Here is a 26846-nt window from a genome sequence, read left to right as displayed (position 1 = left end):
GTTGATTGTCTTGTACTTTTCTCTATTGTTTATATATGGTTTGTCTTGTACCATGCTGATAGGAATTGTTTATATATTGGTGTCGTCTTGAAGAAATTATTATTAAGTTTTGAATTGTATGGAGAGAGAGAACTGAAATCAAACCCAAACAAGAAAACCTTCATGTTTGTATTGTATGGAGAGAGAGAGAACTGACTGGGTCTTGAAGCACGGGTTTTGCATTATTATTGTTGTTGGGTTTCATTAAGGAGATTTCCTTTTTCATTCAGCATTATTATTGTCTGTGGTAAATCAGTTTTCATTAACTAATAAATTTCTTACATATGTTGTAGTAGTAATTTAATGGGGGATTCACAACAAGGAAATAACAAAGGAAAGGGCAAAGAGAAAGAGAACTATGAATCTTGGACCATGGACGATACCAATGAGTTGTTGCACCTCTTGGTGGATGCTATCAATAGTGGATTGAGTGATGCTAATGGGTAATACATTGGGCCGATCACAATTCGCTGCTAGTGAAAATTTTCACAAGATTTTGAAGGCCTTGAATTCAATAGCATCTGATTTGATGGCTAAACCAGGACCGGCTGTGCCCGCTAAAATAAGGGAAAGCACAAGGTTTTACCCTTATTTCAAGGTATGTAATAATTATCGAATTATAATAATATTGTTATTATAATATGTATTTTTCATAATATGGTTATTGTGATATATGAATAATTTTAGGATTGCATCGGAGCTATTGATGGTACACATATTCCGGCAATGGTGAGGGGGCGAGATGTAAGCAGTTATCGTAATCGTCATGGAAAGATATCACAAAATGTATTAGCAGCTTGTAACTTTGATTTGGAATTCATGTACGTTCTTAGCGGGTGGGAGGGTTCAGCTCATGATTCAAAGCTACTAAATGATGCTTTATCAAGGAGGAATGGACTTAAAGTGGCCCAAGGTAAGTACTTAATTTTTAAATGATAAATATGTTTTTTTTGTATTTTAACTTTTCATACTAATTTTATATGTATTATATATATAATTAGGTAAATATTTTCTAGTGGATTGTGGGTTTCCTAATCGGCGCCAATTTTTAGCTCCATTTCGAGGTGTGCGATATCATCTCCAAGATTTTGCAGGTCATGGTAATGACCCTCAAAATGAAAATGAATTGTTCAATCTTCGCCATGCGTCATTGAGGAATGTGATCGAGAGGATATTTGGCATTTTTAAATCTCGATTCACAATTTTTAAGTCAGCGCCTCCATTTCCATTTAAGACACAAGCAGAGCTTGTGTTAGCAGGTGTAGCACTACATAACTTTCTTCGCAAAGAGTGTCATTCTGATGAATTTCCAATTGAACCAACAGACGAATCTTCATCTTCAGTATTACCAGTTAATGAAGAAGATAATTTGGAACCTATTGTTCAAACCCAATTGCAGCAACGAGAAAATGCTAATGCATGGAGGGCTACCATAGCTTTAGATATGTGGATAAATGCTACTTAGGAGGACATGAAGCTACATCAAATTGGCTATTAAAAGATTGGGAAAATTTTATTGGCTTTTACTTTAACTTGTCTTTCTTTGTTATCTTTTTCATTGACTCTTGTAACTTTGAATGTTTGTTTTATTTATTGTTCCATTCCATTTGATCCCGTTTCTATTATTGCTGATGCAAGTGCCCACATCTAGTGTCTTTTTGCATTTGCTCTTCCGGGTTATTCTGAAATTTTATTTCTTGGGTATATAACTTGTGCTATGTAAATCCACTTAAGTATTGCTAGTATAGAATTGTCGTGGAAATGATCTCAGTGGGTGCTCGTTATGTGTTTGATTAAATGCCCAAAAGTAATGTGTGCTCTTGGACACCTTGAATATGCTCTCAGTGGGTTGTATTTCTGTGAGTAATGCAAGCTCGTGGTGTGTGGTAAAGTTGGATTGGAGAGGGTCCTTTTTTAGGCCAATCCCATGCACAGATGGTGTTTTCATTTTAATTGTTTCTCAGAATACAAATTATAGCATGCTGTGGTTTGCAGACTTGTTTCTCAGAATGCGTGAGGATGAGCAGAAAATCCAATCTCATTAGTTAGCATCATACAAAAAAAAAAAATCCATGTGGTCCTTCCAAATCTTATAAATTCTTATGATATAAATCTTTAAAATCCAAACATAAAAAATCCTGAATATAAAAAATCTTTAAAAAAAGTCCTTTCAAGTCATTATGTTGTGTTAATTTTGTTGGATTTTGTTGCTTGTTCAATTGTAGGTTCCAATCTGTTTTTTTTTTTTTTTTGGGTGAGACGCTATTGATCTCTTTTTTTTTTATTGAAGTCCCAATCTCTTTGAATGTTATGGTTCTATAATAATTTTTTTATATAAATATTGGTTCTGTAATTTGATACATTTTAAAATAATTATTTATGATATTAAATAATCTAATAAACAGTAAATTAATTTTGAATTTTTTTTAAAAATGAAGTCCAATGTTGTCCAGTTCTAGTGTTCTACCAAACAACTCAATAGGACTGAAGTCTAGCCCAGTCCAGTCCAATACTTTAAGTCTAATCCTAACCAGTCCAGTCCAGCTCACCAAACGAGGCCTAAGTGTACTAACATGGCTATTTCCAAATAGAAATATGAAAAATTGTATTGAAAATGTTTTTATTATACGCAAATATATTAGGAATGAAGATTCATTCATGCATGTATGTATGATAACAAAAATCTTCACTAAGGTAATATACATGTACCAAATTTGTGCGCTTTAATTAGCATTACAAAATAATTAACTACTTGTTGTTGCAATTTTACAAGTTGAAGCTAATAATTAAATTTATGGTGTGTTTACTAATCAGGAATTGAATTCCACCTATAGAAGATTCCTGTGTTTACTTCACGTCAATGAATTAAAAAGAAAATGGAGCCCACAATTCAATTCTTGGGTGGTATTCTAATTAGAAAAATTGATATAGATCCAAATTCTCATTGAGGAGTTGAGTTTAGTCCTCGAATTTTGTGAATTTGATCCAAGTCTTCTGATTTTTGTGCCACATAGGATTACATTCCTTTTTAAATATTTTTTGATGTAATCTTTTTATTTATTTATTTATGAAATCATTTTTTGTTCCAATGTTGCCCTTTAAGACTTTATGTCATAATAATTAGCTATTATGCCATAATAATTAGCTATTTACAATGTTTGGCATTGAATAGAAAAGGAAAATATATCAAACATATCCCAAAAATTAGTTTTTACTTACAATCATGCTCCTTCGAACCAATCTCTACTAATTTCTTGCTTCTTCAATGCAGAATTATTGGGAAAAATGCATTTATTTTATATGCGTCTTGAAATTTTTTGACAGAGGAAAAAAATGCATTTATTTTCGGTGTACGTATATTTTCTTATTGCATATTGCATAGGTATATATGTGTTTTTTTATATTTTCGATAATGTGTAATAGTATTTTATGTACCTTTATTTTTTTACAAGTAACATATAATTTTATTTGTCTATTTTTGTATCTGACTTATAGGTAGTCTTTTAATTTATGTTCCTAACTTATAGGTAACACGATTTATCACTTAGTTTTTTTCGTTGCTAATAATAACACTATTTACTTGCATGTTAGATACATAATTTCATGTGGGTGCTTGTCTGATCGATTGGTATAATATGTGAGTCTTTACGTTTCATTGATTAAATTGTATTTTATCCCTGTATTAGGAATATTATCAAGGAAAGAATTCAAAATTTAAATTCTAAAATTCAATTACATGGAAATAATGCATTAAATTTAGATTTTCAATGCGTTTTACTTATTTACCTCAAAGGGTAAAATCGACACAACAAAAAAAGTAATAAATGTCAAAGGCCTACATCTAAAATGAAAAACGCGTGGGCTAAACCTAATGACAACTGATCGCTTTGGACCTAATGAGCCATATTCTAATTCTTGGAGAACTAACCCATTATGAATTCATCTTTTTTACCCATTATATTCTCACACAATTTTAAAATTTCCAAATTTGTCATCTACTTTAACCCAACAACGAGGACATTTTAGTAATTAGTATTACTCCTACTCCAATTCCATATGGTTTAGTAAACAACTTCAATAGAAATCCGGAATCTAATTCTCCTAAATCCAACTCCTCCTCAATTCAATTATCCTCAATTCAATTCCTCATAATCCAATTACGGATTAGTAAACATGCCATTAGAGTTTAAGCATTTTAAGTATCAACATGTGTTCTGCACATAGGGCAAGAAGATTGTTGTTTTAGCCATTGGTCTATGCAGGCCATGTGAAAGAAATGCCTACAGGTGGGAAGTTCTCTTGCACACTCTCCCTCCTTCAGTTCCTGCAAATATAAACATCAAAAATCAAATTGTGAGTAAACAGTGATAACTCATAACCCAACATTTGGTTAATCGTAGGCCATATGGAAAAGGAGGAAAATTATTTGTCCGAAATTATACTATGTTTTTTTATTTCATAACCTGTTTTTGTACCTTTCAAAAACATCGTATACACTTCAGTAAGTGGAGAAAAAATTTCAAAAAATGTCACACTGGGTGTCTTACACATAAAATATTTTGAGAGTGTGCAAAGAAGACACAATTTTTTGTAATTTATATGCTATGTTATTGTGAGCTCACAGTCCCTGTGTGAGACACCCAACGTGGAAAGGGATTGTGAACTCACAATTTAATGGAAAGCTACAACAACTTTTCAAACATTTTGGATCCTAATTTTGGTTGCAATTAATCATAATAATAATAATAATAATATATATATATATATATATATATATATATATATATATACTATATATATGTTGCCCCACCTGCAAGCAAATTGAGCAGCAAAAGTCATTGCAAGACTCAATCATATTGCTAGAACGAAATGCACTTTGAGGGAGCCTTTGAATGCATTCGTGGGATAAGCCCTTAGCTCCAGCAATGTCATAAATTCCAGAAATCTCTCTATAAGTTGTTTCCAGATTGCTAATCTGCTCAATAAATTTGGCATTGTAACTCAAATTGATTACTATATAGAAAAGAAAAAAAATAACTACTTCATTGCTGGTCTGTGAAGGGAAACACTTACTTGCCAGTGATAGGCTTTTAGCACTGCAGAACTTACCCATTCCATAAACACCGTCCCATTTACCATACGCCCCAAGAGAGCAACCTATAAAAGAAAAAGTTATTATAAAATCCAACACGAAGACGGAATCTTAAATATCCAAGTAAAGTAGGAAAACGAGAGTCTAACTCTGTCATATGTGTGGTTAAGTGCTCTACCACTAGAACTATAAACCTCAAAACGAAAACTCATTATTCATTGTTACATTGTGGTTTATTGGCTTATGCATATTATAAGCACGAAATGAAAACTTACACAAGGCATTATACCTTAGACAATGATTGGCCATCAACTTCCAAATCCATCAACTGAATGGCTGCAATTGCCCCTGCCAGACAACCTATTCCGGCTCCAGTAACCAACCCGGTCTCCGTCGTCTGGCCTGTGATGGCTCCATGAATTGCTCCCATTATAGCCCCTCCTACACAACCCACAACTGTTTACAAGTGACTCTGTGTTCTCAATAAATAGGCTAAATTTTGTGTCACCCTTTCAAAACTGAGACACAGAAGAAAACCAATGAAGTCAAGGGTTATAAACATACCTAGTGCAAGAATGCAGGTAATTGCAGTAAAAACAACTCTGTTTATAACCCTTATCAAAGCCCCACCTCTTGAACCATCTCCAATAGCAGCCAAAACCCACAAAGAAACAATCTCTTTAGACCTGAATGTAGCTTTCAACAAGCCTGAAAACCATCCCTTCATCATAGAAGAAATGGGCAAGCCAGACATGGTGTTTTTGAGTGGGAAAGTGGGAGAACACACTCAAAAGATGAGGCTTTAAACGGTATTGCTTTTGGGAGTGAAGTAAGCAACCAAAGGATGAGTATTTAAAGGGTAAGGAGGTGAAGGGCTAGGCATTTAAGAGAGCTAGGAAGAGAACCAAGTGCCACAATTTACAAGTGTTACATATTATTTTACTGAGAAGGCAAATTGGCGAGCAGGAATGAGACAACACGAAATGCTACTCACTTGAGCAAGCAACCCTCTATGATTAATGCTTGTTTAAGGCATGATTTGCTTTTCATTTTCGTTTTGCCTTTTTTTATACTTTAGATCTTTTGCAATATAAAACAATTGCGTCGTACGTTTACCATATATCCCATTTCCTAATCAAACTATTGTAAAACAAAATTTGATATTAAAATGGATTATGGTAAAGTGTGGTATTGGTAGTATTGGTATAATGTGGTATTGGTATTGAGAGACTTCATGCATGAGGAGGGGTAGAATGTGGTATTGGTATTTTCTTTCAATGAACAATAAATATAGGAATACCATGAACTCCCTTTTAAAGATTTTTTTTTTTTTAAAGGACAATATATATATAGGAATAACATAAACTTCCTTCCAATTTTGGGATTGAATTCTCAGTCTAGTGGTGGTGTAAAGTGACATATATACCATGTTCAAATCTTCATATGCTAGCAAGAAAAATAAATAAATAAAGACTTTCTACCATGATAGCATTAGAGTAACCAACTCATAACTATATTTGACAAAACGTACAAGTTCAGTACATTATATAATGCAAGACCCGCAGTTTTATAGATACTGGATGGAGTTAGAATGTGAAGAAATGTCACGCATTGGAAAGTTGAGAAACATAACAAGGGTTTATATGGAGTTGGGCTACTCCTCCACATTGCCAATTGGTTTTTAGATGGAACCTCAATTTCCTTCATGGTATTAAAGCGGTTTTGCTCACGTGTAAAGCCTAACGGGCATATACCCTCAAACCAAAAGCCAAAAAAAACAGTCCGGTACTAAAAACCAGTTGAACTGATTCCTTCACAATAGTTCATCTAATTCTCATTGGTGGTTTTTAAATACTAGTGTCATCCAAATGGGGGACTCAATCCAATGGGCCAGTTCTTGAGCAGATAAGGTAGCCTCTGTGCCCAGTTGCTGTCCACAGCATGATCAAGTTGCAGAGTATATTTATTGTACCACAAAGATGGGATTTGATTTCCAATGGTTAATTGAAGCCATGGCCATCCATATTGGTACCCCTACTCAGTTCTAGTTATTTTCTTGTCAGCATACATAAATTCAAACAAAAGAGGAAATCTTAATATCTTGGCAGTTTAAATCTAGGGTGGGGTGGGGTGGGGTGGGGACTAATTGAAGTCTAAAACTGAGTAGGAAATTAATTAAGCAAAACCAGGTGCTGGGATTTTGAGCTTCTGTGGGCTTGAACTTTAATAGTAAGGGGGCCAAGGGTGGTACTATAATTAATTATGGTAGATATATAGAATATAGTAGGTATGTGATATTTGAATGGTGGATCTATAGTTTTATTTTTTAAGCAAACTTGGCCACCCTTTTTTCTCACCCATTGATTGCTATCTTTCTGTCTTGTTTGATATTTCGCCAAAATAAATAAATGCAGAGACTTGGGTTTCCAGTTTCCAGCTTGTAATGCCATCCGCTACAACAGCAACCCCACAAAGATTTTGACAAGTCATTTCTGTGCTTGTGCAGGAAAAAAAGAAGTTTAATATTGACTAGTAATTTAATTGGTATTGCATGAAGGAAAAAACTACTCGACAAGCAAAGGTAATCCAAAGAGAAAAAATGGTTTATGTAATTGGGATCCTTGTGATAATCAAGGATTAAAATATCGGCCGTGCAGATAATATCGGGCCTCCAATTTACGGATATTTCGGGGGATATATCGTTATCGTTTTAGGTATTGGGAAAAAATCAACAAAAATGATAGATATAGGCATTGAAACACATAATTTTAGTGTAAAACTTTCATAGATGTTATGTACATTATCAATGAATGTATTGAACAAATAAAACTCAAAATTTACTAATAATAAGATAAACATATGATGAAATATAAGTGGTATGTAATGCGCGTTAATGAAAAGTTTGAAAATAAAATGTTGATTAGAATGAATAAACCATGCATAAATCCATAGTTTGCTTAAACATTGGATTACAATTTAGATAAGTGTCCATCTACAAATATGAAGAGCTCCTATGAGGTTCAAACAATGAGGAACAAGTATCTAGATTCATATAATAGTCATACCAAGTCATGTAACCCGAGCAGTTTGTAAGCCATGTTTGAACATGGTGCACATAGGCCTCTCTTGAGCTCCCTATTGTCCTCCCATATATGGGATAGTTAGGATTAACCCAACTAGTAGGTCCATAATCTGTTTCATCATCTTGAGCTCCATAACTAGTTACACTATAATCAGACATGACTTAACTCTATCCATCATAAGATTCATTTGAGTTAGTACTAGGTCTAGTTCCTATGCTCATATATCCAAAATTGATCGTTATGTCCTCTTCAGATGGATTGGAGGTATGTGGGCAGTGGACTGTGCATAGATTCTTCATATTAATAAATATAGGGTTCTTGGCAAGGATTAGCTATTTTTGGGTTTCAATTTGCTTCAATTGCCTTCAAAACTTCTAAATTTTTTTTGGATTCTGTTATGGATATCGGGAAATATCGGGGATATCGGCAAAATATCGAGGATATATCGTCGATATAGGGGAAGATATGGCCTTACCCCCCAATATCGGTGTCGACAATTGAAAATACCGATATATCGGCAGATATATCGGTGTATCAGCCGATATTTCAATCCTTGGTGATAATTACAGGATATGAAAAGTACTATAGACCAACTTTCATGAACATCCACTCTATTTGGTCTGTCTCTGTTATAATTAACTTTATTTGTGGAGAAATAAGGAAAAAAGAAAATGTAATTTCCTCTCAAAGTGTTTAATTTGTTTTGCACAATAAAGAGCACTCAATTTGCATCATGTGAAATAATTTATTTTAAAAAAATATAAGCGATAGTCTAAACTACAGTGAGAGAAGGATTTCTCACACACATACTACCACGGTGTTATGGGAGTTCGAACTTGAGATCACTGATATGTAAGTCAAGGCCATTTTCCAATGACCTGTTGGCCACGTCAAACACTTTTAATAATCTATACTGTAAGGGATGAACTATGGTGTTGCTCAGCCAGTGCACTTAAAATTACAAATCCCCAAGCAAGAAGTACCTTCTTACTCGCGAACTTGGGGGACTACTATTGATACTGTGACCCAGACAGCTCTACTTTGGATGTCCTTGACCGTCTTTGGTGCCTTCATGTCCAAGATGGCTTGAATTTTTTCTAGGTTGGCCTCGATGCCACGTTGGCTGATCATGAAACCAAGGAATTTACCCGAAGCTACGCCGAAGGCACACTTCGTGGGGTTAAGTCGCATGTTGTATCGCTTCAGTACTGCGAACACGGTGGATAGGTTAGGGATGTGTTGGTCAATAGTGCCACTTTTGACTAGCATGTCATTGACGTAGACTTTCATGGTGTGGCCGATCAATGGGGAAAAAAGGTTGTTCACGAGGCGTTGATAAGTAGCTCCGATATTTTTTAGGCCGAAGGACATCACCTTATAACAGTAAAAACCTTGATCAGTAATGAAGGATATGTGGGCTTGGTCATCAAGGTGCATGAAAATCTGGTTGTATCCAGAGTAGGCATCAATAAAGCTAAGAAGGGCATGGCCCGCTGTGGCATCAACAGGCTCGATTGAGGTTGATGTAATATACGTACATGCGCCAACCCTTTTTCGGTTTACGGATCATTACTACGTTTGCTAGCCACATGGGATAATGTACTTCCTTGATGAACTCAATACTTTGTAGCTTCTCCACTTCCACTTTAATATTGACTAGTAATTTAATTGGTATTGCATGAAGGAAAAAACTACTCGACAAGCAAAGGTAATCCAAAGAGAAAAAATGATTTATGTAACTGGGATCCTTGTGATAATTACAGGATACGAAAAGTACTAAAGACCAACTTTCATGAACATTCACTACATTTGGTATGTTTGTGATAATTAACTTTATTTGTGAAGAAATAAGGAAAAAAGAAAATGTAATTTCCGCTCAAGTGTTTAATTTGTTTTGCACAGTAAAGAGCATTTAATTTGCATCATGTGAAATAATTTATTTTAAAAAAATATAAGCGATAGTCTAAACTGCAATGAGAGAGGAATTTCTCACACACATACTACCACGGTGTTATGGAAGTTCAAACTTGAGATCACTGATATGCAAGTCAATGCCATTTTCCGTCAAACACTCTTAATAATCTATACTATAATAATGAAAAATATATGATCCTCTAACCTTAAACAAGTATAATATACCCTCATTTTTTCAATCATTAATTTACCTTATTTTCAGGCCCCATGTATTGAATTAGATAAGACATCTACGATGGGGCTCTAACAGGGCCGTCCCTGAGATTTTGAGGGCCCTGTGCGAAACTTAAATTGGGGCCTCACATAATCTAATACAAAAATACTATATAAAAAAAATTGCCATAACTTAATGTTATAAACAATTTTTTTATAACTAAAAGTCACCATCAATAAATATGTAATGACAATTAGAAATCAAATTCATAAAAATTTAAATGTGTCCATTTGATAAATTTAATTGTTTGGTACGAAAATAACCTCCTTGTGCCTGCCCCTATAAGGTCCCTTGCTGCCTCAAATAAGCAATCTCTGGTTAATAGGAAAAAAAAATTGGCAATCACAAATTAAAGAGTAGCCTAACTATTTGATTTTGAGTGGTCTTTATGAATTTAGGAATTATGAATTTCTCTTTTTGGTGTTGAAATTCCTGAAATTGAAAGAATAAAAAAAATGGTCAAAGGACTGAAAAAAGAACCAAAAGAAAGATTGATGAATGATGATGATTACTTTACCAGAAAATCAGAGTTTAAGAGAAAGAAAAACCATGAAGTGTTTTTGGTTTTGAAGTAAAAAGTGTTTGGGGAATATATATACTCTTCTTGTTGTTAGCTTCGATGTTTCCCTTTTTTTCTTTAAAAGGCTTTCTGTTTTTTTTATTGATATTTATAATAATTATGTAAAGTTTGTGGTTATAAAGCAAAAATAATATGAAAAAAGCCAAATGGACTGACTTCAACAAGAATTGATGAATGATGATGATTACTTTACCAGAAAATCAGAGTTTAAGAGAAAGAAAAACCATGATGTGTTTTTGGTTTTGAAGTAAAAAGTGTTTGGGGAATATATATACTCTTCTTGTTGTTAGCTTCGATGTTTCCCTTTTTTTCTTTAAAAGGCTTTCTGTTTTTTTTTTATTGATATTTATAATAATTATGTAAAGTTTGTGGTTATAAAGCAAAAATAATATGAAAAAAGCCAAATGGACTGACTTCAACAAGAATCGAACTCTGGCGCTTCCGACAAGTGAACATGCGCTGGAGCCAACTCCACTAGACACGCTCTTGTGCAAGTATTTTGCACGCTATACTATATATACAATTCCTATAATATTAATATATACAATATAAAGAATTTTTTTTTGGGGCCCTCAAGAATCGGAGGCCCTGTGCGGTGGCGCCACTTGCACCACCCCAGGGCCGCCCCTGGGCTCTAAATGGACTCTATCACCATGGGTGATCACATTTTAGAGACTCAATTGGGATGTTAGGACATCTACAATAGGGCTCTAAATGGGCTCTTCCACCATGAGTGCACACATTTCAGAGACTCAATTGGGATCTATGCCCATTTGAGCCTCCTAAAAATTCTCACAAGCCCAAGAGTGGGTTCCATAGGAAGAGAAATTCACATGTGGGTGCACCCATGTAAAATCAGGCATGGCCGATCAATTGATTTTGGAGGTCCTGTACAAAGGGAGATGTTGAGAACCTATACATACAAGTTAAAAAAAACTCGCAATCAATAAATTGAACCGAACACATCCTTAGTAGCATTAATTACACCTTAATACATAAATAGAACCAATTCCATCCTTTAATTGCATCAACTAAATTTATTTTCTCTACTGTGTTCCAAGGATTACATATAAACCAGTGTGATGCAGCAAGTATAATGATAGTGCGGGTGGGGGAATACCTTCCGGGAGGCTGTCATGCCCAAAGCTCCATTGATTAATGAGCTACCTAGACCCCCTGACCCAGGGGCGGAGTCACACTGGGACCAGTGTGGTCACGGGCCCCCACTCAATTGTTTTATATTTTAAAAGTAATATACTATTATGTATTTCTATATGTATATTATTTCAAATACTTTACGTCTTGATATGTACTGACATGTGTTGTGGAGGGCGTATTAAGGCACAATGAGTTGTTTCAAATTGCCCCTTTGCTCAGTTGGTAGTGGTGCACTCCAGGTGTACATATTACCTTATTTCCATTTTCAACATTTAAGTAAATGTCTTTGTCCTTTTACTTTTATTAATTTTTATATTACTCCATTTACTTAAGTTTACAATGTAAATAAGGAAGTACGCCCCATTTGGATTCAAATAAAAATACTAGAAAATCAAATTCCCACCAAATCAAAATATGAAAAATCGGTTTTAGTGCAAAATACGATTTAGGCTAAAAATGATGGCTCATTAAGTCAATATATACTTCATACTAAAATCCCATAAAATCAAGTTTTCTTATTTGATGTGTAAGGAATAAAAGCCGCAAAAAATTATCTTGAGAAAATGATTATTCAGAAAAACCATTTTTCATACTTAATCAATATTTTTACATAAAATATTTTTCCATGTATGATAAGAATGCATGAAGCGACCTAAGGTTTTTTTAAAGTTTGTGAAATTTTGATTTTTTTTTTCTTTCTATTGGGTTTAATGGGGGGAAAAGCTTTAAAGATATTTGCTAAATCGCTACTCTTTGTCTATCTCTTGCAATTTTTCTTGCTCAGAATGTATTTGTCTATCCCTTTGTTGAGGACAATTATGATTGCAACCAATAAGCAATATAATTCTTGACATATGTGATATATATACTATTTTCATATGTATTGTGAGTTCGAATTTTTGATTCTTTATAATTTGTAAGAGGCCCCCACACACATGAAATCCTGGCTTCGCCATTGCCCTGACCAAGCTAAACAGGTCCATGTGGTAAGGAAAAAACCTCGGCATGGTTTTATGAAAGCAAATTGTGATGGGGCTTGGGTGGCGCAAACAAATATGGGAGGTTTTGGGTGGGTGATTCGAGACTTTGTAGATTGGATGATGCAAGCAAGACTTTGTAGACACCTATATAAAATTACCTATTGACACACAAATTGAATACCCAACCCATACCAAACTCATCAAACTTTCCCTTACTTCTGAAATGTTGAAAAAGATCAAGGATAATGCGACTTTATGGGGACCCTTTGTTCTTGGGAGGCCTAACATCGAATTTTTTTTCCCAAATTTTTAAAATTTTGTCCTTAGATAAATGCAACAAAATATTTTTAGTGTTGGGTCATAACTTCTTTTTTTTTTTAAATAGTTGGGGAACAAAAAAGATTATTTTTACTTTATTTAGGAGATATTTTTGTGATACTCGTAGTTTATTTTTGGTGTCTAAAGAAAACTTCACCCCTTTTATCATGGTGCTTGAAGAAACCCGAAACGGACGCCAAAACAAGTTTTCAATTTTATTTGAGTTCGCCCATAGATCCGACAAAACGTAAAACATAACTTCCTTTTAATTTCTTTCGTCTTCCCGTTCTGCTTTCAGCCATTAAAGACCAGTCGAAGCTCAATCTGTGCAGCAGTGTTTAAGAAGCAAAATTCGCATATAAAAAAATCCAAAAAGGTACGTAATATCTCAACTATCTTATCACGTATAATTATTTTTTATTAAAAGTACAAGACTGCTGTTCAATTTTTTCTCTGTTTTTTTTTCCCTGGAATTGGATTGTATGTTGTGTCCGTTTAGGAGTGTAGGGTATTAATTTTTAATATTTGTGCAGAATTAAAATTTGACATGTAGAATGCTATTTTCGTATTGGTACCTTTGTTAGCGACTGTGAATTCAGAATAAAGTTTTTTATTTTTTTGCTGAAAAATTCAGAATAAGGTTTCTGTTTTTCAGTTAAGTTTGTGGGCCATAGCTTTTTTTTCACAAATGCTGAGATAATATGGGACACCATAGGGTCTCAAATTTAGATGCTTCAATCTTTTTGTTTAAATTATTGTTCTTTTGGTTTTTCGTTAAGTTATAATTGTCTTTGAGATGATGGGTATCAAAAACTGCAGCAAAACTGTTTCACTTGTATATGGGATGTCTTGGGCTCCCAAAGAATGATGTGAAAACGTTACATTGTGGAACTTGGCTTTATCTGTGGTATTTAGTAGTATGTTGGAAATGGTTTTCTTTTGGAGTGTTATCATTGAAAGAAGTTGGCATGTAGAGAATTTAGGGGGTTGTTGTATTCGATTCGTATTGAAAGAATTCAGAAGTGATAAGTATGGCTACATATATGGTTACTGGAAAAAAGTTGAGAATGATGCGTCTGCAGGTGAATACATAAATTGTACTTAGTTGTGAATTCTTTTACTTACAGTTGTGTAGGGCCTAAAGTGGGAAAATTAAGGGTTGAGAAGAGCTGCATGAGACTGGTGAGGGATAAAGAGAATAGTTTCTGTGTAGTTATGCTCCAAAAATGGTTCCAAATTGAAATTACTACATCATTCTAGCTGTGAAAATGTGTCCTGATTCTCGTGTGTAGAATTTGAGTTGTAGTGCCTTTTGGCTTGAATTGGAGAACTGTTGTGTATTGATGTTTGTTGTTACCATGATTAATCTTTTGCATTCTAAATGGATTAGTAACGTTTTAATATTTTTCACAATGCTAACTTGTTCTAGATGGCATGTTTAGCTTCAATTATATTAGAAAAGGTTCCTTTACAATGGTAATCTTTTGTTCACTTTCTTTTGGAGTGAAGGTGAGGGGAATTGAGACCCCACCAATTTCTATCAGTTGTAACGAAGAATTGCTCATTTCAATTCTAAATATAATGGAATTGCGCTTTACAAAATGATAGTTTACAAGTTGCAGTTTTAATTGGTTTAAATATGACTCAGTTTTGCCTCAAAATTTGCACATGGGACTTGAATATGATTTCTTTCAGTTGTATGCACAGATGTATGTTATGCTTATTACTTATTATGATTGAATAAATTGCAGGGATACTGGTTTTACTAGAGAGCACATGGAAAACATGGATGATTCAACATTGGCTAGAGAATCAGACCTTAACTTTGCAGTTGATAATGTAGAAAAGGCTTATCGTTATGCTGATGAAAAGAGCTTTGAAAGAAGGGATTGTTTCAATGAGGATCTGAAACAACATGAGCAACAGAGTCCCCCCTCAATCCATGCAGATGTAGATTTCAAATATGAAATTTCAGAATCTCTTCCGGAAAAATCTTACCCTGTCCCAACTGAATCTGATCAAGACAGTGCCATTGAAACAAAATTTGCCCATGAGCGAGAGAGGACTGAGTCTCCATTCGAGGACAATAACCATTACCAAGGTGAGATGGATGAGTTGCATGGCAGTAATTTTCTTAATCCCTCCTCTCAATCTAAGTCGCAAACTTTCCATATTGAAATGGGAACTGAAGATTCTGCTCATTCACAGGAGTCTCCTCTGACAGAACGTGCAAACCAGGGAGTGGGAGAGGACGATTCTAACATGGGTAGGCCTACTCCTGTACCTCATGCTGGAAGAGCGAAAATGATTTTTTCCGAGAGGTCACAATATGAATCAGTTAAGCCTTTCATTCATGAAGTAGAAAGGGAAGCTAGTGATCAATGGAAAGAGCAATTGTTATCATCTCCTAAGTTACACAGGTGGGATAATGAAAATAAGAAAGATGAGTCGCCAGGTCAGAACAATAACCCAGGCATCGGCAATTCTGATATTCAATCTCTCGGAAGAATCGCCAGAGGATCAATATCTCCTAGAATAAAAAGACAAATGTCACTTTCGCCTGAAGATTCTCCTTCATCATGCGACTTGCCCAATAACCATGAGCATTTGCCTTCTCATCAAGGTTCTCAAGACCAATCACTTGCACCAAGATCACATAGCCAACATATTTCTTCACCTGATCATTATCTCCCGCCTACACAGGGCATTCGACAATTTTCCCACCATAGGGATAGTTCTGCTCTGAAGCACATATCTGCATCTCCAAGGTCGCATGGCTCACCCCCAAGGTCCCATCGCTCATCTCCAAGGTCCCATCGCTCACCCCCAAGGTCCCATCGCTCACAATCAAATTATGGGAGAAGGGACAGATTGGAGTCACGATCACCCATTCGGCATAGAGATTCTTATGGTTACCAGAGGGCTTATCGTGAGAGATCTCGATCAAGGTCCCCATATTCAAGAGCTCATCATAGATTGACAAGGTTAACTTCTATAGCCTCTCTGTTATCTTATGTTAAAATTCTACTAGTGTCAGTTTCAAATGGCAACAATTTAATAATTTGAACAAGTTGTAAGACATCTGAAAGTGAAAGTTTTGGTTTATCTTTCATTTGGTACTCCCATCCAATGACCAACTCAGCAGTTAGAAAACTGCATTTTTGAAACACCTATGTTTCTGCCCAAATTCCTGAAAATATGATTTTAACACATCAAACCTTCATCAAACATCATATATGGTGGGAACTAGCTCTCTATGAACAACTTTTCTTGTTCTTTTGAAATATGTCAAAAAGATTCCTTATCTCATATGCATTACCGTTAACTCAGGATTCTTTACATTGAATAGTACAAGGTTTTAAAATTAAATGGATATGGAGCTTAATGAGTGGACCTTTCACTCTTTGGTTGTAGCAAAGGTCTTTATCTGTCCATCTATCCATCTGTCTGTCTCTGTCTCTTTATCATCTAGTTTGGTCCCCTAATATTTTGTCCTTTAACTTGCAATAGGGGAAGGCATTCTCCAATGCAAAGGTCCCCTTCTCCAAAGAATCATTCTCGTCACCGATCGCCTAGAAGGAAACCATGGTCACCACCACCTAATAGGAAAACTGGATTAGGGAAACCTGGAAGAAATTTATTTGTTGCAGGTTTTAGCTTTTTGACTACAGAGAGAGATCTGGAAAGGAAGTTTTCTAGGTATGGCCGAGTACGAGATGTTCGTATTGTTAGAGACAAAAGGTAATTGTGCAGTTTATACTTGCATACGATAACAATGAGGTGTTTGACATTGATACTTGATGATGCATTCTATTGCTTTCTTCTTTGGGTTGAGTTTGTTATGCATATTATGTTGTTCTTCTTAGGTCTGGAGATTCACGTGGATTCGGATTCTTGACCTTGGAAAGGGATGAAGATGCCGATGCTGCAATCAGAGCTCTAGATGAGACTGAGTGGAATGGTCGGATTATTCTTGTGGAGAAATCCAAAACTTGAGAGGGCATGAAACTCACCTTTATCACAGCTCTTTTCAGTTGGTTAATTTTCCTTTTTGAAGTGAGTTCTGCCCATCACATTGTTCTTCAAAATTTATCACACATCAAATACACCTCAGAAAAAAAAAGCTTTTTTCTCTTCATTTTTCTTGTGCTCTCTTGGTTTCTATATTACTTCAGTGGATCAATGTTTCCCCCATTTCATCATCTTTGTGGAGATTAAATGGGTCAAAGATTCAAACAAACCAGTTGGTCTACCGACCAAAAACCAGTTGGTCTGAATAAATTTAAACTTGAATGTAAACAAATTAATCAGATTCAACGATTCTACGTATTTTAAAAGATTAGCTACTTTGATATGCTGGTAAATGCTAATGAGGTGGTTTTAAACCGAGTCACCAACCCCCATAAGACAACTGTCTGATTGGTCAATGGTTAAACTCATCCGACCAAAACAAGTTATTGGATTTTTGTCTAGAAAAAGAATATGGATGCCAACTTTTTTAAGTCTAATTTTCTAAAAGAAAATGAAATAAAGATCTCATAAGGTGCACTAAAATAAGTCTGTCTTTTATTTTATTTTATTCTAGTGTTGATACAAATGATATTAGGAGAGGTCATCACTTATGGCTCATTTGGGAGTGATTTTGGATAGGTCAATAATCACTTCTACGGATAATCACTTTAAGTGGTTTCCCAAAAGGAAAACACTTGCCTCCTTTTCTGAAAGTAGGAACTCATACTTTCGTGTTAATCACAATTTGACATGTGTGTTGAGATTATTCTTTTTGTGTTTTTGATGAATTATTTTTGCATGTGTCAAACTTTGATTTGCGGGAAGTAGGAATGTCTCCTTTTAGATAAGGAGGGAAGCAGTGTTCTTCCCAGAATCACTTAAAATCACCTAAAGTGATTACATGAAGAAGCACGTAAGAGGTGCTTCTCTCCATAAATGATTTTAGCTCTCCCAAAATCACTCTCTAACGAGCCATTAATCTCTAGTTGTGGAAACAAATAAATATAGAGGTGATGGTGATTATTATGGTTGGTACAAGCCTGGCCATCTTGGCGATTAAAATATGGAAGATTAGAGACAATGATTATTTGTCGTAGTGGATCGGGCATGATCAGTTGGCAACTTTTGGGTTGGGACTTGACCAAAACGAATTAATAAATCACGTTTAACGTAGTGCTTACGAACTTCTCAACAAAAATAATTAGTGGTGCTAAGTGCTAACTAATCATGTTCATCATTATTCAATATGTTGTGGCCGATACATGTCAAATGCTTGCTTTTTAAGCATCGGTAAACCAACTCTTGATCTAATAGTATTGCTCTTAGTCAATATCTAAACTAAGTTATCGACTCATATGAATGCAAGATCGATTCTTTTGTAGGTATCATGTGGGAAGTATGGGAAGCAATCACAAAATCAAAAGCCGAAAAGAAGGTCTACTTTCTTAATTTTTGTTATGTATACTGAAAACAGAAAAACTCTCAGCCCTATATAAATCCAACTTTAGAAAAAGCACAAACAAGACAGAGACATGATAATGAAATAAAGTTGCGTGAGAAACACACAAGGCCAGAGGGCCTGACGCAGTTGCTGCTGAGCTACAGAATTTTTGCTTGCAAGCTACATTACTGTTAGATTTTGTTGCTTCTGAAAACTTCTTTTAGGGTTTTTACTCAAAACCCTGGATCCTTTATGTGAGCAAAACTCAACAATAAGCCCAAGATCAGCACACCCCAATACCTTTTCCCACACATTATCTATTCCCACCAGAAAAATATTTGGCAGGCACTTATGTGTGGATGACTTTCAACTGTTGATGTATGTATCAACGATTAGTAGGGTTTGGCAGTTACATACGTGACCACCGTCCCGAGTCCATCTCATTTCCACAATTATGCTTCTATGAAACTTTCACTCTTTCTATATTTATTTTTGGTGATGCTTCTAAGAGAGAAGAGGGACTTTCCTTCGTGTTTTGGGGTTTTGGGCATGGCAAACTGGGTCATTGCTTCAAAGCGTGTGGAAGCACAAGCACCTAGCATTCAAAAACGCGTACTTGCAATTTGCAAACGTCCATTTTCCTTTCAAAGTTGCAATTATTTACGAGACTTGTTCAGCAGAGTCGGTAGAGAAAAACCCACGGGTGGTCCCGCTACCATGTACCCACGTTTTCTGTTTCTCGTTTCCTATCCGAATCACGACAAATACCCATGTGGCCACGTGTCCAATCCAATATAAGAAAAACTTGAGTGATATATGAATATCACTGTTTTGCTATCCCAATCAATCACATACTAACATGTAAAAAAATTATCACGCATGATATGTCGTGATTGGTTAAGAATAACACTGTTTTGCTATCCTCGTTCCACACAAGTGTTTCTCTATATCCTTTATATCTTTTTTTGCATGATACATGCTCCATTTAAGTCCCACTTATTTTCAGTCCCTAAATTGATTGGATGGCTTGAGAATTCCCATGTTCATGACCGTGTTTAACCTTGTGATGCACAATTCCCATTTTTGCAATTTGGGTATAAGGATGAAGAAGTTTATTATAGAGAAAATATTTGTCTCTTTTCTCGTTTGTGAGTCGCAGTTTAACATGCATGTATACATATATATTATTTATTTATTTTTAATTATTTTATATATGTATCAAAATGTGATATGCATAAATAAAAGAAATGTCTATCCACTAATGTTTTGTGTCCATAGTAAATTGTCACACTCCAACGACCACTCTATAAATCTAGTGATAATTATGTCCATTTTGTTCGAAGACGTCTAAAATTAAATCCCCCTTCTCTATTATCCAAAAAAGGAAAAAAAAATCGACTACCTTACTTTACATTTGTCACATTATATTATATGGTGGTTAAAATTTTAATTCTTTTAATTCCTCTAATATTATGGTATAGACAATCCCTTCATAAAAGCATAAAACAATGGACCAAAAAGAGCAACCATGATTGAATTAGCATCAAGAGTTCCCTTGACACTTTGATATTAATGAATTTGGTCATCATAGACTTTGTAAATGTAGTCTTTTTCTCCGATGGCTAATTATGGGTCTTCTTCTCGAATGGTCTTTGTGTTTTGTGAATTGATTAATAACCATTTTTATATTCCAGAGGATTCAATTATTTTGTTTATATTTTACAATACATGTGCAAAGTGGGGTTTACTAAAATGTTTAATGCATTTAAAATTGGGTTTAATGGTAGTTTACTTTGATGAATCACATACCATCCAAACCAAACCCATGTTAGATGCATCATTGAATCAAAAATATCAGCCACTCTTCAATGCCTTCCAAGTTCCAAGCCTTCCCCATCTGTACCTTAAAAACTACTTGAATATTGAGAAAGAAGATATGATAAATAAATTAGTAAACTTTGATTCCTTAGCCAACATTTAGGGGCCGTTTGGTTCATGGGAAAGGAGGCTTCGGAATGGGAATTCAATTGCTTTCCCATGTTTGGTAAGTCCGGGAATGGGAAATGGATTCCTGGCACATGGGAAAGTAGGGGGGAAAGTGATGCCCCCCTCTTAACTTGGGTTTTGTTTTCCCTCCTCATGGGAAAGTTTGGGAAAATGAGCCAACATTCAATGCACAATTTTCATGACTATTTTGTCCCTATGAACAATTTATAATTACAACGTATCATTAAATGCATTCTTTTTTTATTTGATTTAATATGGATATAATTGGAAAATTATACAAACTTTGTTTTCCATTCCTACTCAAAACAAACATGGGAAATGAAACAAAGTGAAATCTCCCGATTACTTTCCCAACATTACCAAACGTGGGAAAGGAATCTTTCATTCCCATTCCTTGGGAAATGACATGGGAATTGATTTCCCCTCAAATCCATTCCGTGAACCAAACGGGGCCTTAATGACAAAGACTTTCATGAAACGGGAATAACACTATTTTATTATTATAACAACATAATATACACGATAATACTTTTACGTGGCATAATATTATTGTCCTAGAATAACAAAACATTGTTATTCCCTAAAAAAAAGGATTTATAATTTTTCTGTTTTCATCGGTGTCGCTGTCTCTGTCTCTTCATTGGAATTCGGAAGTCCTGAAATGAATTGTTCAACAATTCCCACTTCATTGAATACTTGACCAAGCTCTACTTTACCTTGTATTCTACTTTTATCAAGCTCCAAAAGTCTGATCCTTTCTCCTTTAAACCCCGTCCAAACTGAAATCCCAAATTCCCTTCTTTATCACATGCTCTGCATTAAATTTCTTCAAATCCTTATCTGGGCTCTCTCTCTCTCTCCCTTTTCCTTAAATTAGCAACTTCTAGTTCAGCTGTTATATAATTTCTGATCCAAAATTCTTTTGCTTTCTCATCGTCTGAAATTTATTATATTTCAGGATTATCTTCATAAGTTCCCATTTACATTTGGGTCTTTTCCATTCATAGGAATATTCAACTTATGTTCTACTTCTGAGTTTCTGATCCAAACCCTTTTGCTCTTATCCCTGCAATTTCAGCATAGTTGTATTTGGGCAATAACAACAAATGGGTAAGTGTCTAAGCAAAAGCAAAGATTCAGAGCCACAATATAACGGTTACAGATCAGGAGGGGGGGCTGGGGCACACTACCAGAAACCCCAAGAACCTGTTGCTCACCAACCCAAGCCCTCTGCTCAGCAAGCCCACCACCAGTTACCTGAAAAACGTGGGTTGGCAGCAGCCCATCAAGAACCCCAACCAGCATGGAAGCCATCTGTTCCAGTCAAGAGCCCCAAACCAGTTCACAGGCCAGACACAATTCTCGGCAAACCATATGAGGATGTTAAGCAGCACTACACTATTGGTAAAGAATTGGGTAGAGGTCAATTTGGTGTGACTTATCTTTGCACTGAGAATTCAACTGGCAATAAATATGCTTGCAAGTCAATCTCAAAGAGGAAGCTTGTCACCAAGAATGACAAGGAGGATATTAAGCGAGAGATTCAGATTATGCAGCATTTGAGTGGGCAGGCCAACATTGTGGAATTCAAGGGTTGTTATGAGGACAAGCAATCTGTGCATGTTTGTATGGAGCTATGTGCAGGTGGTGAACTTTTTGATAGAATCATTGCCAAAGGTCATTATAGTGAAAGAGCAGCTTCTTCAATATGCAGGGCAATTGTTAATGTTGTAAACATCTGTCATTTTATGGGCGTGATGCATAGGGACCTCAAGCCGGAGAATTTCTTGCTGTCTAGCAAGGATGAGAATGCACTTCTGAAGGCTACAGATTTTGGGTTATCAGTTTTCATTGAAGAAGGTAAATTTGGCTACTTTCTTTCTTTTGGTCATTTGTGGTTTTCTGTTTTGTTTTTTTAAAGATAATTGGATAGTTGCTTTACTTGCTTGAAAGTTTACTACTTTTCACAAGGACATTAAAGTGGAAGGCACTCTATATTGATTTATATCACAGCAATGATAGTTTTTAGGTGAATAATGCAGAATAGTCTTCGATCAAAACTTTTTTTTTTTTTCATCTACAATTCGGTTGCATTCTAAATGATGTTTCTAATAATTTAATACTAAACTCGTGCCCAAAGTCAATTCAGAACATAGTTGGATTTCATAGGATATTAAGTATATCTGGCAGAAGATTAAACCATGTTGTTTTAAAAAGTAATGATGGTAACCAGGGCATGTTTAGCTGGCAATTGAGATGGTAGATAGGCACTTTATCAAAACTTTCTTCTAAATATTGAGTTTATTAGCTTTAACAATGGCAGATAAAACAGAGCTTTTGTTCAGAAGGCAGACTGGAATTGACTTTCATCAATTTAGAAATCACTGCTTTGAATTTATATTATTGTGCCAGGTTTAAAACATGATACACAGTGCACCAAACATGTTTCTACTGCCATTTTTCCATATTGGCTTCCATTCTTTTCTTGGAAGTGAGATGAGAGTTCAAAAGAAGTGTCATGGAACATACGAAGTAAATGGAGAAGGGGGGAAGAGATGAGTCTTCAATTAAGGACATGTCTGCAGTCGTAATTCTGTAGCTTGATCTTTGAACAATAATCTGAGCCATATTGTGTTTCTGTATGGAGTCCGGACCTGTAGTTTTCCTGCATTTAAGTTAACATGAATTTGTTTAACACTGTTATTGGAATTTATATTTTAACAGTTTTGTTCAACTGAGTACTTTTGGAACTAGCCAAATTTTATAATCTGGTTAGCAGACCTTCCTACAATATTCTGTAGTGTCATGGAATTCGTAGTTATCCCTTACGATGGCATCATGGAAACATATTGTGATACTCTTAAGGTCTAGATTGTTTTCTTAATGAGAAACTCAACTCCTATAGTCATTTTGGTATCACTTCTTTTGTCTTTTAAAACTAGCAAGGTGTGGATTCTGTATTTTCTTTGTCATTACTGCAGATATATGTAGTAGCCTTTTAGTGAACATTTGTCTTTATTCTGTTTCATATGCATCCACTTGTAGCATAGCTATTCATATATCTTTCCATGGTAATCTCTTGTCAGGGAAGGTGTATCGTGATATAGTTGGGAGTGCTTACTATGTTGCTCCTGAAGTACTTAAACGCAGATATGGCAAGGAAATAGATATTTGGAGCGCTGGAGTTATATTGTATATTTTACTGAGTGGAGTGCCTCCATTTTGGGCTGGTAAAAGAACACTTCTATACTTGTTTTGTTTAACTTTGTAAGATTTGGTACTACTTACGGGTTCTGTATCTTTCATGTTGGTTTGATCAATAGCTTTTAATGACTGATACAGAAACGGAGAAGGGGATATTTGATGCCATATTGGAGGGAGAGATTGACTTTGCAAGTCCACCTTGGCCATCTATATCAAGCAGTGCCAAGGACCTGGTCCGGAAGATGCTTACACAGGACCCCAAAAAACGAATTACTTCAGCTCAGGTTTTAGGTACAAATCTCTTAAGCCACAATTGTGCCCAAGTAATGTAAAGAAATTTTTTTTTTTTCCACAATGGTTTTGAATCTCTTAGTATGGCTTTAAACAATCGCATTCTGTTTTTACTTATCCCTTCACTTGTGCGTGATTATAAGTAATCAAAGATAAGTTCCTTCTTTAAGTGAGGTTTCATAATCAAAATATGGAACTAGCTAGGTGCTGTATCCACAAATTATCCAAGAGAAGCTATGAGTATTGCAGTCTTTTGTTTTTGGTTTTGGTTTTGGATGAAGACAATGTAGTTACCCTAGAAAGCAAGATTATGACAACATATGCACGCATTTCACATATGACACATATTAGTGCCTTGCTTAAAAAATTACACCGTATTTCAAATTTAATACGTATCTTTGACATTTCTTTGTGAAAAGATAAATTAACTTTATTTTTCTTCCGGTCAACAAAAAATCTGGATTTTCAAGAAGTAAAAAGCTGTATTGAGTATGGTAATGACCAGGACTCATTTCTAATAATAGGCTTATATTGATAGCAGAGTCATCTTTTCAAAAGTACAGTTCCTTTATTCCTGTAACTACTATTCATGGTAGATTGTCGTTCTTGCAAAATCCTTTTCCTTTTCTTTAATACTTTACTTGGATTATGTGTGGTAGATTTCTCATCTAACTGAAACTTCTGAATTTGGATGGCCAACTTAGAGCATCCATGGATCAAAGGTGGAGAAGCGTCAGACAAACCCATAGACAGTGCAGTGCTTTCTAGGATGAAGCAGTTCAGAGCAATGAACAAATTGAAAAAACTTGCATTGAAGGTATATTTATCCAGAGGTCTCTCACATGGAGTACTTTCATTTTTTAATCTGCGAAGCATTATATAAGGGTGTGAGTCGCTACAGAAGTACATACATTGGATCTGGTTGTGCTTCCCTTCTAATACAGTATACAATTTATGAATATGATTATAGGTTATTGCCGAAAATCTTTCTGAAGAAGAAATCCATGGGCTGAAGGCAATGTTTACAAACATGGATACTGACAACAGTGGAACCATCACTTACGAGGAACTGAAGTCAGGATTGGCTCGACTTGGCTCTAAGCTTACAGAGGCTGAAGTCAAGCAGCTAATGGAAGCTGTAAGTTATTGACTTCTTCTTCAAAACACCCAACTTTTTGTTACCTTTTTGCATCCTACCCAACTCATTCAGCTTTTTTGCGTTTCAGGCGGATGTAGATGGGAGTGGAGCAATTGACTACATTGAATTCATCACTGCTACAATGCATAGACACAGACTAGAAAGGGACGAGCATCTTTTCAAAGCCTTTCAATATTTTGACAAGGATAATAGTGGGTAAGTTTTTTCTTTTTAATCTCTAAGAATTGGCCGCACATTCTTGGACGCTCATTTTTTATACATGATTACCAATTGATATGAGTCTTGGGATTTTAACTTTTCTGTTGAGTATAAGAGAAACATGCATCTGGAATTAGTTTGGCGCAGAAGCACATTAAGATATTTCGTCTAGAGAGGCAAGTTGATTTGGATCTTAGTTTCACAAATATAGACCAGGGTGCTAGCAGAATGAGCGAGCACCAAGAAACTGGATGGGATTAGGCTTATGAGGCATTTGGCTAACCATTAATGATTATTAACTAGCCAATGCTTTGTTCTTTATTACAGTTTTATCACAAGAGACGAGCTAGAATCAGCAATGAAAGAGTACGGAATGGGTGATGACGAGACAATTAGGGAAATAATATCTGAAGTTGATACAGACAACGTAAGTTGACCTCCTTACAAATCATTCATTTTCTCCGTTATCATGCATTAGTATTCAATTATGTTGGGCTTACAGGATGGTAGGATCAACTACGAGGAGTTCTCCACGATGATGAGAAGTGGAACGCAACCGCAGGCCAAGCTATTCTAGTGTTTATGATTCCATTCTCCGACTGCTGCAAACCATAAGTTCCACTCTTAGAAATATATGTGTAAATTGAGGGGGACTTTGAACCATATGAGTGGGTAATACTTGCTTCCAATTGCTTTCCAGCAGTCCTTGATAGTTGCCAATGAAGCCTTTACTTGAATTGGTTTTGAGTTACAAGCGCATAGAGCCACCATCTTTATTTATTTTGTATTCATCTTTGTTTCGTTGACTTTATTTTAGTATGTTGATATTTCGAGGAATCAATGAAGAGAAAGCTATTTAGTTTTAGCTTGCATGGATGGGTCTGTGCCTAACTGCTGCGTGCATCTTTTCACATATCTTATAACACTTGGTTACAACTGAAGGTTTCGTTTTTCTCTCTCTTTTGAGAAAACTGGGAGACGAATTCGAACTAGGACATTTTTCAACATCGAGAAGAGAAATACTATAAAATGAATATCTAGTTTATAGAAATGAATAGATGATCCTACTACTTTTGGATAAGCCTTGATTGGGAAGA

General features: G+C 35.3%; 3 protein-coding genes across 6 annotated transcripts; 2 read left to right on the top strand and 1 right to left on the bottom strand.

The window, feature by feature from the left end:
* Window positions 1-4141: 4141 nt before the first annotated feature.
* Window positions 4142-5992, bottom strand: LOC110752416 (RING/U-box superfamily protein). 2 transcript variants are annotated; one of them, XM_088251662.1, is made up of 5 exons: window positions 5696-5992; window positions 5421-5587; window positions 5113-5196; window positions 4850-5014; window positions 4142-4363 (listed from the first exon to the last, which is right to left on the bottom strand). In XM_088251662.1, exons 1-5 carry the CDS (start codon window positions 5883-5885, stop codon window positions 4235-4237), a joined length of 735 nt encoding a protein of 244 aa, XP_088107788.1. In that variant the 5' UTR covers window positions 5886-5992; the 3' UTR covers window positions 4142-4234. The 2 variants fall into 2 exon arrangements, with proteins under 2 accessions (XP_088107788.1, XP_088107789.1); XM_088251663.1 differs by having other exon boundaries at window positions 5421-5572; window positions 5696-5985.
* Window positions 5993-13286: 7294 nt separating this feature from the next.
* On the top strand, window positions 13287-17576 carry LOC110752409 (uncharacterized). 2 transcript variants are annotated; one of them, XM_021953054.2, is made up of 4 exons: window positions 13287-13814; window positions 15190-16422; window positions 16949-17179; window positions 17305-17576. In XM_021953054.2, exons 2-4 carry the CDS (start codon window positions 15215-15217, stop codon window positions 17432-17434), a joined length of 1569 nt encoding a protein of 522 aa, XP_021808746.2. In that variant the 5' UTR covers window positions 13287-13814; window positions 15190-15214; the 3' UTR covers window positions 17435-17576. The 2 variants fall into 2 exon arrangements, with proteins under 2 accessions (XP_021808746.2, XP_088108210.1); XM_088252084.1 differs by lacking the exon at window positions 13287-13814 and having other exon boundaries at window positions 15258-15539; window positions 15647-16422.
* Window positions 17577-21580: 4004 nt separating this feature from the next.
* LOC110752408 (calcium-dependent protein kinase 2) lies at window positions 21581-26614 on the top strand. 2 transcript variants are annotated; one of them, XM_088252083.1, is made up of 9 exons: window positions 21581-22757; window positions 23984-24127; window positions 24240-24392; window positions 25097-25209; window positions 25363-25530; window positions 25619-25746; window positions 25887-25925; window positions 26077-26176; window positions 26252-26614. In XM_088252083.1, the coding sequence occupies exons 1-9, from the start codon at window positions 22004-22006 to the stop codon at window positions 26324-26326; spliced, it is 1674 nt and encodes a 557-aa protein (XP_088108209.1). In that variant the 5' UTR covers window positions 21581-22003; the 3' UTR covers window positions 26327-26614. The 2 variants fall into 2 exon arrangements, with proteins under 2 accessions (XP_088108209.1, XP_021808745.1); XM_021953053.2 differs by lacking the exon at window positions 25887-25925 and having other exon boundaries at window positions 21583-22757.
* The last annotated feature ends 232 nt before the right edge of the window (window positions 26615-26846 follow it).

The sequence above is a fragment of the Prunus avium genome, chromosome 4 (assembly GCF_965620075.1).
Source record: "Prunus avium chromosome 4, drPruAviu1.hap1.1, whole genome shotgun sequence".
In the NCBI taxonomy this organism is placed as follows: domain Eukaryota; kingdom Viridiplantae; phylum Streptophyta; class Magnoliopsida; order Rosales; family Rosaceae; genus Prunus; species Prunus avium.
This window is presented reverse-complemented; position numbering and strand designations above follow the sequence as displayed.